Genomic DNA, 13,865 nt, shown 5'->3' with positions numbered 1-13,865 from the left:
GGGATAATCCAAATAACATAGTCCAATATCATATAATCAGTTCAGTACTCAAAGTTTGCTAGCAGTTGCAAAACTTAAAATAGCTCATGGCACTTTCTAACAGCCAGCTTCCAAAACACTCAGATCAGATCAGCCCAGCATCTAACAAAACAGAGAGCTAACAGTCATTCTGCCTCCCTCTTATGGCCGATTGAGGAAACAGCAACCAATCACATTTTACAGTATGCTTTAATGAAACAGGTACAGCATTGCTATTTGATTTTTATATTGCCAACCCAACCGTTAGATTATATTCCTAACAACCATCTCTACAATTTTAAGAGTGTTCAGCTCCACATTGTTCCAGCTGCACCACAGGGCCAGTGTTTGTAATGTGGGGGGTGATGCTTATTTACATACAGGCAGTCCTTGACTTACAACAGTTCGTTTAGTGACCAAAGTTACAGCGGCACTGAAAAATGTGACTCATGGCCATTTTTCAGAGTTATGACCCTTTGCAATGTCCCCATAATCATGTGATCAAAACTGAGATGTTTGGCAACCATTTCATATTTATGACCGTTGCTGTGTCCCAAGGTCACGTGATCCCCCTTTAGCGACCTTCTGACAAGCAAAGTCAATGGGGAAGCCAGATTTAATTCACAACTGCGTTACTAACTTAACGCAGTGATTCACTTAACAACTCGGGCAAGAAAGGTCGTAAAATGGGGCAAAAATAAATATCTCACTTAACCACATAGATTTTGGGCTCAATTGTGGTCGTAAGCCGAGAACTATCTGTATGCAATTTGTATGCCGCCAATCTCAGGCAAAGGCAGCTCCTGGGACCTTCAGAGGACAATGAAAGAATTTTGGATACTAGCATCAAAGATTATTCACTAAAAGTTGGGGCCTTTAAGTAGGATCTGGATTGACATTTCTGGGGAAGGTGGATTGAGTAAGGAGCCAGACTGGATATCCTCTAGCACCCTTCTTGGTTCTGTAATTATAACAACAGTTGGAAGATTGTTTAAAGAGATAACAGAGCAGATAAACAAGGGTGACCCCCTCTTTGAGTGCTGTTAATCCCACTAACAGGTTTTTCCCTGCTCCCTTTTGTCTTTCAGAAGAGGGCAGCCAATGTCTCCAAAACGAAGAGGAGGACCCCTTCACACACAAGACGTAGATGGGGATGCAGGAAGATCACCAAGAAGGAGGATGGCATCGTGCAGGGTGAGAATGTCTTATATCCCCATTTTGGCACAGGTAGTCCCTGATTTACAACCGTATAACGGAACACAGAATTTCTATTCTGAGTCATGGCAGTTGTAAGTTGAAGCTGAAAAATGGTCTTTGTTAGGTAAGCTCCCCATTGGGAGAGCGAGTACGTTCAGCGAAGCGTTGTGAGAGTTGTGTTGGAGAACACACAAACCAGCACACAGAGACACTGCAGTTTAAATAGGCTTTTACTTTCGTGGAAATAGAGGTATCAGGGTCCATCAAACACTCCAAGTCATACACGGATAAGACAGTCAGTCATCAATGTCTTTCAGTTAAGACAGTGGTTCCCAAACTTGGCAACTTTAAGACTTGTGGACTTCAACTCCCAGAGTTCTCCAGCCAGAAGAGCTAGCTGGAGAATTCTGGGAGTTGAAGTCCACAAGTCTTAAAGTTGCCAAGTTTGGGAACCACTGAGTTAAGATAATCCAAATAACATAGTCCAATATCATATAATCAGTTCAGAACTCAAAGTTTGCTAGCAGTTGCAAAACTTATAATAGCTCACGGCACTCAGATCAGATCAGCCCAGCATTTAACGAACAGAGAAAGAACTAACAGTCATCCTGGCTCCCTCTTATGGCCGATTGAGGAAACAGCACCCAATCACATTTACAGCATGATTTAAAGAAACAGGTAGAACATTGTTATGGTACAGGTACAAAATGATTTATATATTGCCAACCCAACCGTTAGAATTATATTCCTAACAGTCTTGACTGAAGGCCCTGCTTCCTTTCTTGTCTTTGGGTGAGACTAGATGAAGGCGTGTCAGAGAGCCAGGATCAGGCCAGCCCTCAGAGGATCGGAGCCAATGGAGGTGACGGTGGGGAGGAGCAAGAAAACCCTGAGAATCCAGAAGGAAATGAAGCCATCCTGGAGGAACTGACAGGTAGCGGATAAAAGAGAGTTGTGGCCGTGGGAGGGGTGGAGTTCCTAGTTTGGTCGTTTGTTTGTTTGGGTTAAAGGAAAATATTTTAGAACGGCGTTTCTCAAGATACTTAAAGAGTAAGAAAAGAAAGGAACATGCAATACAGATTTACCAAGTATAAAAAAATGACGTTAGAAATTTACAGGATATTAAATGAAAGAAGGAAAAGCCTGCAAGTATTCTTACAAATCGTAGTAGAGCTAAGATAACAGTTGAAGCACATTAAAAATGACTATTACAATTGAATCAGAGCCGGGGGGAAACTGCAACGTAATACTATTTCTAGCAACCATGAATCAGTCTGTTCTCAATTTTAGGGACAATCAGACAAACTGTTGTTTTAAACCAGTGTTGTCAAACTTGTGACCCAACGGCTGGATGCGTCACGCACTGGCCACGCCCAAGCCCGGTTTAGCGAAGGGGAAATAAGTCGATATGTCATGTGATGATGCCGTGACAACGTGAGTTTGATCCCTCCATTTTAAAGCCTTCTGTTGGAAGATATTCAAAGTTTCCATGTGGCAGGAGGCTCTGTGCAGAATTACAGTCCATAGATAATTTTCAAATTGAATTAAAATGAGTATCGCTTCTTTTATTTATATTTATTTACACATAACCCACACATGCAGAGAGAGACAAAGAGGGGGTATTTCTGAGATAGATGCGTAGTCACAAAACTTTACTTTCATCTTGCCTTTTTAAAAAGACTGGATGGTAAGTTACAGTAAGTTCATATGCGAGTAAAGGCAGGTGAGCGAATACTTTTGGCAATATAGTGTATATCATCTGTGATACATCAGTAGATAAATGAACAAACCATAACGTTACATTGATTGCACGTAACAATTGGAACAGTAGAAAACATTGATTCTAGATAACGTCACCAGTGACCAAATTTATGGGTTAAATTACTTTTTCCCTGCTAGGCTAGTATCTTCTTTGAAAGCTGCAAGTGTATTGAAGAACTTTCAGAATGTTCTCGCCTAACACAACAAATGAGTAACTAAAAAATCTTGGCCAAGATCATTTGTTTCGATATGCGAGCAACCACATGCTTTCCTATACATCAGCGGGTCTCAACTTTCCCAATGCCCACGGCCATTTAATACAATTCCTTGTGTTGTGGTGACCCCCCAGCCGTAAAATTATTTTATGTTTTCCATATTTTTTCAAAAATATGTGTTTTCCGATGGTCTTAGGCGACCCCTGTGAAAGGGTCATTCGACACCCCCCCCAAAGGGGTCGTGGCCCACAGGTTGAGAACCGATAGAGACCCATAGTGCTGTGTTAAAAGTATGAATAGCGCCGTTTACGACGCTAATAACAAACTCAAAAATTTGAGGTGATGGTTTCAAAGTTCTGAGCCTGCCATTGTTTGCCTTTAGGCAAGGGGCCGCATTGGACAACCCCCCCCCGCCCCGCCCACCCAGCCATCCTGCCAGGCCCTGCATGTCTCAGCACGATCGCGAGTTGGCCTCTTAGCCATGCAAGAGAGCCTGATCAGCTGAAGCCGCTGGCACATGGAGGCTGTTCTAGGCTCTAGGCCTGAGGCCTACTTTCCATTTGGCCCCTCAAGGGACTTGCAGGACTCGGCCTACTCCCCACTGAGCTTTGGGGGCCCAGCGGCATCCAAATTATCTGTTTGCATCCGCAGGGCTCCTCTGCCAAAAACCAATGGGAGGCTGAGGTTTCTTATGGAGGCTGCCTACCTCAAGGCAACCTCACTTCCCATCAGGCTGTAGGGGGCTCTGTTTTATAAGGAGGCTGTTTGTGGAGGCCTTGGCTGGCCAGAGGGGAAGTAGGCCTCGGCCTACAGGCCGTAACTACCCATCACCACCACTGCCAGTTGCTTCTGCTGGCTGACTTTAGGCTCGCTTGCATGGCTGACTGGCTGGCTCGGGAGCAGGCCAAGTCCTGGGGAGCTCCAAGGGACAGGGGTAGGCCTCAGGAGGCCTTTGGGTGTCTGGTTGGGAAGTAGGTCTCGGCCTACAGGCCGTAACTGTTTCCTCACCACTGCCAGTTGCTTCTGCTGACTGGCTTTAGGCTCGCTTGCATGGCTGACTGGCTGGCTCAGGAGCAGGCCGAGGCCTGGGGAGTCCCAAGCGACAGGGGTAGTCCTCAGGAGGCCTTTGGGTGTCTGGTTGGGAAGTAGGCCTCGGCCTACAGGCCGTAACTGCTTCCTCACCACTGCCAGTTGCTTCTGCTGACTGGCTCTAGGCTCGCTTGCATGGCTGACTGGCTGGCTCGGGAGCAGGCCGAGGCCTGGGGAGTCCCAAGGGATAGGGGTAGGCCTCAGGAGGCCTTTGGGTGTCTGGCTGGGAAGTAGGCCTCGACCTACAGACCATAACTGCCTCCCTGTACCAGTCACTTCCACTGACCAACTTTGGACTCCCTTGCATGGCTGAGTAGGCAGTTGGGGGGCAGGCCAAATTTTGGGAAGACCTAGCACAGGCCTGGACCTGCCTATCTACCCCAGGCCAATTGAGGGTCAAATATGGCGGTTTCAAGCTCGTGCCTCGGCATGCCTATTTTCCAATGAGACAGACCGAGATAGGAAGATCATTTATTTTTACAATTTATCAGAATATTCAGACAAAAGAGATGCCCTCTCATTCCAAGAGGAAACCCGATCCTTAGCTTACATCTCCTTTTATTGTTACAATAACAAAGAAAAATGAAAGAGGAAAGTTGGTTGGGCAGGGTAAAAGTAACCTCCCCTTTGCATAGGAAATCCATTGCATGCAGTCAAACGTGTTACATATTTGCATCCCATAATATCACACATGTTCATAAAAATGAGGTCTGACTCAGAAGAGGCGTAAATTATAAGGGAAAAGGTGGTTTGGACGTCACACAAGAGATAAACCAGACCCCAAAGAGATAAACCAGACCCCTAACAAACATTTTCTTATCTGGACCTAGTCTCCAGCTTGTTTATCAGTTTAGGAACGTTAAAAGCTAACAAACCTGAGCATCATTTTAAAAGAGAGAAAATAAAATTAAAATATAAAGTAACTATGTTAGTTAGCAAGTTACAAAGTCAATGTGCCTCTCACTGTCCCACTCTTGAGGTACCCAGGAGATGCGAGAGGATAGGGGAAGACAGGCTTGGGCCTGAGCCCAAGGACCTTCCTCTATTGGTTCCTTTGCTGGGTGCAAATTTTATTGGCATCCATCTTTTTTCCCTCTTCCTTCCAGCAAATCCCTGACTTGCATATTGGTTTTGGAATGCTGTGTCAAAATATTGCATTTATTTTAAATGTGTTTCTTTTATCAGCAGTTGAGTCCATTCAGCTCTAGTAATAATCACTTGTTTAATTCCGCAGATGACAAGCAAGAGCAGGAGAAGGACGAGCAAGAGTGCCAACTGGAAGAAACGGTGGAAGTGGATCCCGGGAAGATTTCCTTCGAAGTGGTGGAAGAGAGCTGTACAATAGAAGAGGAATCTCCGGCAAGCGAGAAGCCCTATAGTTGCTCCAAGTGTGAGGAAAGTTTCGCCAATAAATCATTGCTCCTTGAACACCGAAGATCACATCCGGGGGACAGGCGATACGGATGCTCCATGTGTGAGAAGAGGTTCAACAAGAAAGCTTGTCTTCTTGCACACGAGAGATCTCACACAGGAGACAAGCCTTACCAGTGTTCGGATTGTGGCAAGGCCTTTGGGCAGGAATCGTCTCTCGTTACGCACCAGAGAACCCACACTGGAGAGAAACCCTACGAATGTTCGGAGTGTGGGAAGAGCTACCCCTGGAAGACATCTCTGGCAGTTCATCAGAAGATTCACGCTGGCGAGACGTACTCGTGCCCCGTGTGCGAGAAAACCTTCAATCAGAAGTCTTTACTTCGGATACACAAGAGGATCCACACGGCGGAAAAACTGTACAAATGCTCGGACTGTGACCAGAGCTTCACCCTTGAAAAATACCTTAATGCGCACAGGGTAAGGGCTCACACCCGGGAGCGACCGCACGCCTGCTCGCACTGTGACAAAACCTTCATCTTTAAATATTCTCTCATCGAACACGAGCGCATGCACACCGATGAGAGGCCTTATGAATGCTCCGAGTGTGGCAAACGCTACAATGGCAAAGCTGCCCTGGTGGTCCACCAAAACACACATGGCGGACAGAAATCCTATCTGTGCCCCGAGTGTGGCAAGAGTTTCAAGACCAAATGCGCTCTGACGGGTCACGAGAAAAGCCACAAAGGAGAGAAGCCCCATAAATGTGCCCAATGCGACAAAAGCTTCTTCTGGAAACACCGCCTTGTTCTGCACGAGAGGGTTCACTCCGGGGAGATGCCCTACCAGTGCGCGGAGTGCGGCGAACGCTTCCGTTACAGAAACAACCTGACCAAGCACAAGAGAAACACGCACGAGAGAAACCGGATGGTTGGGGACAGGATCTATCAGTGCTCGATTTGTGGCAAAAGTTTCCGCTGGAGACGGAGCTTCATCTTGCACGAGAGGGCCCACATGGGAGACAAGCCCTTTAAATGTACCGATTGTGGGAAAAGCTTCATGAGCCGCGTGTCCCTCATTGTTCACAAGAGGATCCACACGGGAGAGAGGCCTTACAAGTGCCCTGAATGTGGGAAAAGCTTCATTAAGAAGCAGGCCCTCAGTAAACACAAGACGGTCCATACAGGCGAGAGGCGCTATTTGTGCAACGTCTGTGGAAGAAGGTTCTCCAACAAGGGTAATCTGATGAGGCACACCAAGATCCACACGGGAGAGAAGCCCTACAGCTGCCCCATATGTGGGAAAGGCTTCATACAGAAAGTGTGCCTTATTGAACATGAACCCACCCACAGCAAGGAAAAACCCTTCATCTGTTCCGAGTGCGGGAAGAAGTTCAAGCGGAAAAGGGGTTTCCTTCTGCACTTGAGAATGCATCGAGGGGAAATGCTGCAAGAGACCACCACCAAGAAAAGCGTCAACGGGGGAGATCCCTCCACCGCAGACAGCAAGGCCCCAGCGAAAGAGAGATGCCACCCGTGCCTGGAATGTGGGAAAAGTTTCCACTCAAGGTGCCATCTCATTATGCATCAGAGGACCCACACGGGAGAGAAGCCCTATCAGTGCCCAGAGTGCGGGAAAAGCTTCAGTCAGCAGTCGTCCCTCAACACACACCAGCGAGTCCACACGGGCGAGAAGCCCTCCCTGTGTACAGAGTGCGGGAAAAGTTTCCACAATAAAAGCAACCTGGCCCGGCACCAGCGAATCCACACGGGGGAAAAGCCCTTTGCCTGCCCAGAGTGCGGGAAGAGTTTCATTCAGAAAGCCTCTTTGGAGGCTCACAAAGCCACCCACAGCAAAGAGAACCCCTTCTCCTGCTCCGACTGCGGGAAGACCTTCAAGCTGAAAATGTCGCTCCTCACCCACCAGAGGACTCATACGGGGGAGAAACCCTACGCCTGTTCCCAGTGCGAGAAAAGATTCATCCGACGTTCTCAGCTGCGCAGGCACGAAAAGGCACATGCAGGTGAGAGCTGTACGGGAGCAAAGGTGAACGCAGGTTCCCTCTGTTGTCTTTTGTTGGGGAAGGTACATAGGGAGGGGTATTTATTTATTACATTTTTATCCCACCTTTATATTACTTTGTAGGTAAATGTAAAAGGGACACCGTGGCTCATTGAGCTTGTCAATCAGAAAGGTCGCTTCTGCCAACCTAGCAGTTCGAAAGCATGTAACATGCAAGTAAAAAAATAGGAAACACCTATGGTGGGAAGCAGGGACGTGCAGTCAGGGGAGGCAGAGCCTCACCACTCTCATCATGAAAAGAAAAAAAAATGTAAAAGGAAAAAGGCAAGAGCTGAAGTCAGGCTGACCTAGTTGCTACCAGAGTCACCGTGGATGATGCTTGACTGTTTAAAAAAGCCTCTAAAAAGCGCCCTCTACAGGAGGAGGCAGGAGAACAACATGCCTCATCTAGTCTGACTTTTTATGATCACTCGAGCAGAGTTAAGCAAGGGTTAAAAGCCAAAAAATTCCTGACGTAGGTGAGGCATTTCGTTCTCCTGTCTCCTCCTGTAGAGGGCACTTTTTAGTGGCTTTTTTAAACAGTTAAGCAGAGTCATCCACGGTGACTCTGGCAGCAGCTAGCTCAGCCTGACCTCAGCTCTTGCCTTTTTCCTTTTACATTTTTTTTTCTTTTCATGATGACAGGCAAGAACAGAGTTGAAATCCTCTCTGAAACAGCTGGAAAAGGTAGCTGTGGGTCGGAGGGAGGGGGAGGAATTCAAACTTCATCCTCAAGTGTAGATCCCTCCCCAAGTGTAGTTTGATTGCAGGCAGAGCCATGTTGCCTTTTCAAAACACACACACACACACACACACACACACACAGCTGGATAAAACTATATAAGCCCAGCTTCACTGATTACAAGTTTGAAAAGGCAAGATGGCTCTGCCTGCAATCAAACGCTCGGATCGGCTCCAATCCAACTTCTGTGTTTGTGTTTGTTTGAGAGAGAGTGAGGAGAGAGTGAGTGAGAGAGGGAAGGGGGTAGAAGAGATAGTCCAATCCAACTTCTCTGTGTGCGTGTGTCTGTTTGAGAGATGAGCGAGGGAGGAAGGAGGGAGAGGGAGAAGAAAAAGAATGAAGGAAACTTTTTCACAAAGGAGAAAAACAAATGCTGTCGCTTTAAATTGGAACTGAGCATGCCTGGCTGTGGAATTCTGGGAGTTGAAGTCCACAAGTCTAAAACAATTTGAAACCCACCACTGTGTCAGTGCCTCACCAGCCATAAACCTCACCGCACGTCACTGGTGGGAAGGTAACAGTGTTCCATGCACCTTTGGTGTTTAGTCATGCCAGCCACATGACCACAGGGATGTCTTCGGACAGCTGGCTCTTCGACCTTGAAATGGAGATGAGCACCGCCCCCTAGAGTCAGAAACAGCTAGCACATATGTGTGAGGGGAACCTTTATCTTTAGGTTACTCAAGGCAGTGAATATAACTTAATATTCTTTCCCCCTCTTATTTTCCCCATAACAACAACCCTGTGAGGGTTGGTTGTGCTGAGAGAAAGGGACTAGCCCAGTCACCCAGCTTGTTTTCATGGCTAAGGCAGGATTAGAACTCGCCCTCTCCTGGTTTCTCGGCCGACACCTTCATCATTACACCAAACTGGTATAATTACTATTTTTGAAAAACTTATTTAATAAATGTGTGTGGTTGCCCAACTCAAGAAGTGTTGACATTCCAGGCAGCTTAGGAGAAACCAAAGAAAATCAAGAATTTCAAATTAAAAAGCAGACAATTATTTCAGGGCAACCAGGACTCATGTTCATACCCCCTCTAATTGAGAATTGTACTTATCATGGCCCAGTGAGAGGGAGGGAGGGAGGGAGGGAGAGAGAGAGAGAGAGAGAGAGAGGGAGGGAGGGAGGGAGGGAGGGAGGATGTAGAGCTCATTGAGGCCATCCAGACCTACCTCCTTCTTAGTGTAGGAATCCAGATAGTTAGATGTCCAACCTGCATTGGAACACATTCAGGAAAGGGAAATGAGCTTATAGCAATATCACTTAGCACATATACTGCTTCGTAGTGCTTTTACAGCCCTCTCTAACAGGTTTACAGAGTCAGCCTATTGCCCTCAATAATATTGGGTCCTCATTTTACCCACCTAAGAAAGATGGAAGGCTGAGTCAACCTTGAGCCGGTAAGATTTGAACTGCTGAACTGCAGCTAGCAGTCAGCTGAAGTAGCCTGCAGGACTGCTCTCTAACCACTGCGCAAAACTCGGCTCATTGGCTTGTAAATCCACAGGGATGACAAGATGTATATATATCAGACATCACAATACAAATCCTGCCCCATTGTAAAAATGGAGTAATAAAGCAAACACTCTTAAATTTTCAACTACTGTACCTCTGCATTAAATGCAACCAAATGTCCTTTTTTGAGACGGACTGCTGTTGCCTTCTCTATCCTAGTTTGTCCCGTCCCAAAGACACAATTCAGAAACAAAGTACAACACTCGGCCCCTCTCCCCACAAGGTTACACACTTCGGCTTTGGAGAGGACTGTTCTCCCCCATCTAGGTAGCTTCACAATATTGCATCCCAACTCTGGAAAAAGGCTACGGCCTTCAGCACTGTCTTTTGAATTTCCCGGCGATAAAGTGTTCTTGGAAAATGGATTACGCAGAGAGGTAAAAACTTTTGGGATAATCTGAATTTGGGGAGGCAAATTGTGAGGAATATAATTCTAACAGTTGGGTTGGCAATATATAAATCATATAGCAATGCTGTACCTGTTTCTTTAAATCATACTATAAAATGTGATTGGTTGCTGTTTTCCTCAATCGGCCATAAGAAGGAGCCAGAATGACTGTTAGCTCTCTGATTGTTAGATGCTGGGCTGCTCTGATCTGAGTGTTTTGGAAACTGGCTGTTAGAAAGTGCCATGAGCTATTGAAAGTTTTGCAACTGCTAGCAAACTTTGAGTTCTGAACTGATTATATGATACTGGGCTGTGTTATTTGGATTATCCCTTACCTGAAAGACGTTGATGACTGACTGTCTTATCCGTGTATGACTTGGACTGTTTGATGGACTCTGATACCTCTATTTCCACGAAAGTAAAAGCCTATTTAAACTGCAGTGTCTCTGTATGCTGGTTTGTGTATTCTCCAACAACACTCTCACAACGCTTCGCTGAACGTACTTGCTCTCCCAACGGGGAGCTTACCTAACAATCCTGTCTGAACTTTTCTCCCTTAATAGAAAATCCAGAGATGGACCTTTCTCAAGAGGTGAAGATCTTCACAGAAGAAGAGCCCACCACTGCTTTAGGTAATTGGTTTTACGGTTAAAATGTTTCATCCCTGTTTTAAAAAAATTCCTTTTATTCACACACACCCCCCCACGTCTCCCCTTCTGACATGGAAGGCTGGGCAGCCTAGGCTTGAAAGCATTGCCATCTGCAAAGTAATCTGCCTTTAAGGTATGGAGGTTATTTGTGTGTCCTTTAGTGTGTAGTCCTCAACTTACGACCACAAAGTAACCCAAGATTTATGTTGCTAAGTGAAACATTTCTCCAGTGAGCTTTGCCCCATTTTACGGCCGTTCTTGCCACAGTTGTTAAGGGAATCATTGCAGTTGTCAAGTTAGTAACACGGTTGTTAAGCAAATCTGGCTTCCCCATTGACTTCTGCTTGTCAGGAGGTCGCAAAAGCTGATCACGTGACCCCGGGACACTGCCACCGTCATAAATGTGAGTCAGTTGCCAAGCATCCGAATTTTCATCACATGGCCAAGGGATGCTGCAATGGTTGTGTAAAAAACCGTGACAAAGCCACATTTTTCAGTGCCTCTTTAACTTTCAACACTCACTCAATGAACCATTGTAAGTTGAGGACTACCAGTATAAACCTTCTCATGAATGAAGGCAAATTCAAGTCGTCCTTCACTTAACAAAGCTTCGTTTAGTGACCGCTTGAAGTGACAATGGCACTGAAAAAAGTGACTTATGACCATTTTCCACACTTACGACTGTTGTCAAATCCCTATGGTCATGTGATGTACATTCAGTTGCTTGACAACTGACTCACATTTATGACGATGGCAGTTCCCGGTGTCACATGATCCCCTTTTGCGACCTTCTGACAAGCAGAAGTCAATGGGGCAAGCCAGATTCACTTAATCATATTACAGGGAGTCCTCGGCTTGCGACCACAATTGAGCCCAAAATTTCTGTTGTTAAGTGAAAGATTTGTTAATTTAGTTTTGCTCAATTTTATGACCTTTCTTGCCACAGTTGCTAAGTAAATCGCTAAAATTGGTAAATTAATAGTCCGGTTGTTAAGTAACTCTGGCTTCCCCATTGACTTTATGTGTGAGAAGGTTGTCAAATATGATCACGTGACCTTGGGACACAGCAACAGCCATAAATATGAACCAGCTGCCAAGCACCTGAATTTTGATCCCATGATCATGGATATGCTGTAAAGGCCGTCACTGTGAAAAATTGTCATAAGTCACGTTTTTCAGTGCTGCTGTCACTTTGAATGGTCACTAAATGAACTACTGCAAGTCGAGAACTACCTGCACTAATTTAGCAACCACAATGTAGCAACTTAACAAATGTGTTAGGAAAGGTTGTAAAATGGGCAAAACTCAAGTTAAATTTCTCACTTGATTACGTAAATTTTAGACTCCACTGTGGTCATAAGTCAAGGACCACATGTACCATTTGTCCTGGGAATAACATGGCAGGATCCAATCTGGGTCAGCCACCAGGACCAGAGATTTAGCCTTCCAAGCTTTCCGACTCATGTTGGTGCCCATTCTCAGGGAACCTCCCTCTACCGGAACGTGTGCTTTTGGGCATCCTATTTATGTTGTGCTCGGTTGTGTTATAGCTTTTAGTTGTTGATGGGATGTTGATGGCTGACTATTAAGTCATTGATTTTTGTTTCCTTGTCCGGCAGCTTATTTTCCTTCCCCAAATCTGGCACTTTTCAGATGTGTTGGGACTGGAACCCTTTGAATTCCCATTCCATCCAGCAGGAGAGACATTATGTGTGGAAAGCTGCTCTACCTACCATCTCTTCCACGCCCGCAAAAAGAACAAGTTCAAATCTTTGCCCCAAAGGTGCTTTTTTCAAGAGGCAACTGGACTTTCTGTTTTTTTTCGTCTCATCCAAGAAGCTTCTTCATCTCTGACTGGATGGTGGAGACTGGAAGGATTTATGACCAGCTGTCTGCAAAGAAAAATGGGTTTGAGTAGTGCAAGTAACCTACTCAGGTGACCCTGAGGACACAGACAAACTTCCAAGTGGCCTCAACCACTCTCTAAAAAGGATGCAAATGACCAGCTGTCTGTAAGGAATATAAATCCTTCCAGTCCCCACCATCCAGTCAGAGCTGAAGAAGCCTCTTGGATGAGAAGTGAAATGGCTTCAAAGAAAAAAAACAAGAAAGTCCAGTTGCCTCTTGAAAAAAAGCACCTTTGGGACAACCACGACCTGGATGAGAATCTCCATAAACGTTCAAACCTGTGCCGTACATACAGCCTTCTGTAGAAAGTGGCTTGCCCTATTTCTGGGTATGAAGACGTTCCTTGCATCCTCCTGAAACACAGGGCATTATAGCTTGCAAACCTCAGTTACGAACAATTGAAGGCTCCTCAGTCAGTGTTTCGCTGACTTTGCCACTTGTGAGTTTATGCACGGGAGCATAAACTCACAAAGTCGAATTCTGGGAGTTGAAGTCCACACGTCTTAAAGTAGCCATGTCTGAGAAACACTGCTCCAAGTATTTTAATATTCCTTTAGGCTTTTCATCTTTAACCAATCCGTTTCTTCTCTTCCCACCCACCTACCCTGCTGCCCTGGATGTTCAGAATTGCTGGTTGAAACTGCTGAACCTACAGAACTTACTGAACTTTCTATGGAGGCTATAAGCACTGCTGTGGTAAGAAGGAATCAGGATTATTTATTTATTTTTTGGCGCGGGGGGGGGGGGGAGTAAATCCTCTAGTAAAACCATAGTAACAGTTCAGAGTTCACAGCCAAGCTTGGAAATCATCAACAGTCCAACACTTCAACCCTAAAGTATTCCTTATTAGAGATGGTCCTTGTTTAGTGATTGCCTCTTTTAATAATGACAAACAGCCTGTTTCAGCTTCAGCATAGCCTGATTAACACAAGCAGCTGATTGTTGG

The 13,865-nt window shown here is 45.6% G+C and overlaps 1 protein-coding gene across 4 annotated transcripts in view; it reads left to right on the top strand.

Annotated features, from left to right (window-relative positions):
• The window catches only part of LOC116504525 (zinc finger protein 585A-like), a 36,907-nt gene that overhangs the window by 18,998 nt on the left and 4,044 nt on the right, over window positions 1-13,865 (top strand). For all 4 annotated transcript variants that reach the window (XM_032211574.1, XM_032211571.1, XM_032211572.1 and 1 more), the window contains exons 6-10: window positions 1,107-1,212; window positions 2,018-2,149; window positions 5,515-7,674; window positions 10,925-10,993; window positions 13,545-13,615. In XM_032211574.1, coding sequence (XP_032067465.1) covers window positions 1,107-1,212; window positions 2,018-2,149; window positions 5,515-7,674; window positions 10,925-10,993; window positions 13,545-13,615 — 2,538 coding nt within the window. The remainder of the gene's footprint in view (window positions 1-1,106; window positions 1,213-2,017; window positions 2,150-5,514; window positions 7,675-10,924; window positions 10,994-13,544; window positions 13,616-13,865) is intronic.

Source organism: Thamnophis elegans, chromosome 2, assembly GCF_009769535.1.
Source record: "Thamnophis elegans isolate rThaEle1 chromosome 2, rThaEle1.pri, whole genome shotgun sequence".
NCBI lineage: Eukaryota > Metazoa > Chordata > Lepidosauria > Squamata > Colubridae > Thamnophis > Thamnophis elegans.
The sequence above is the reverse complement of the archived record's forward strand: the minus strand, read 5'-3'. Positions and strand labels throughout refer to the sequence as shown.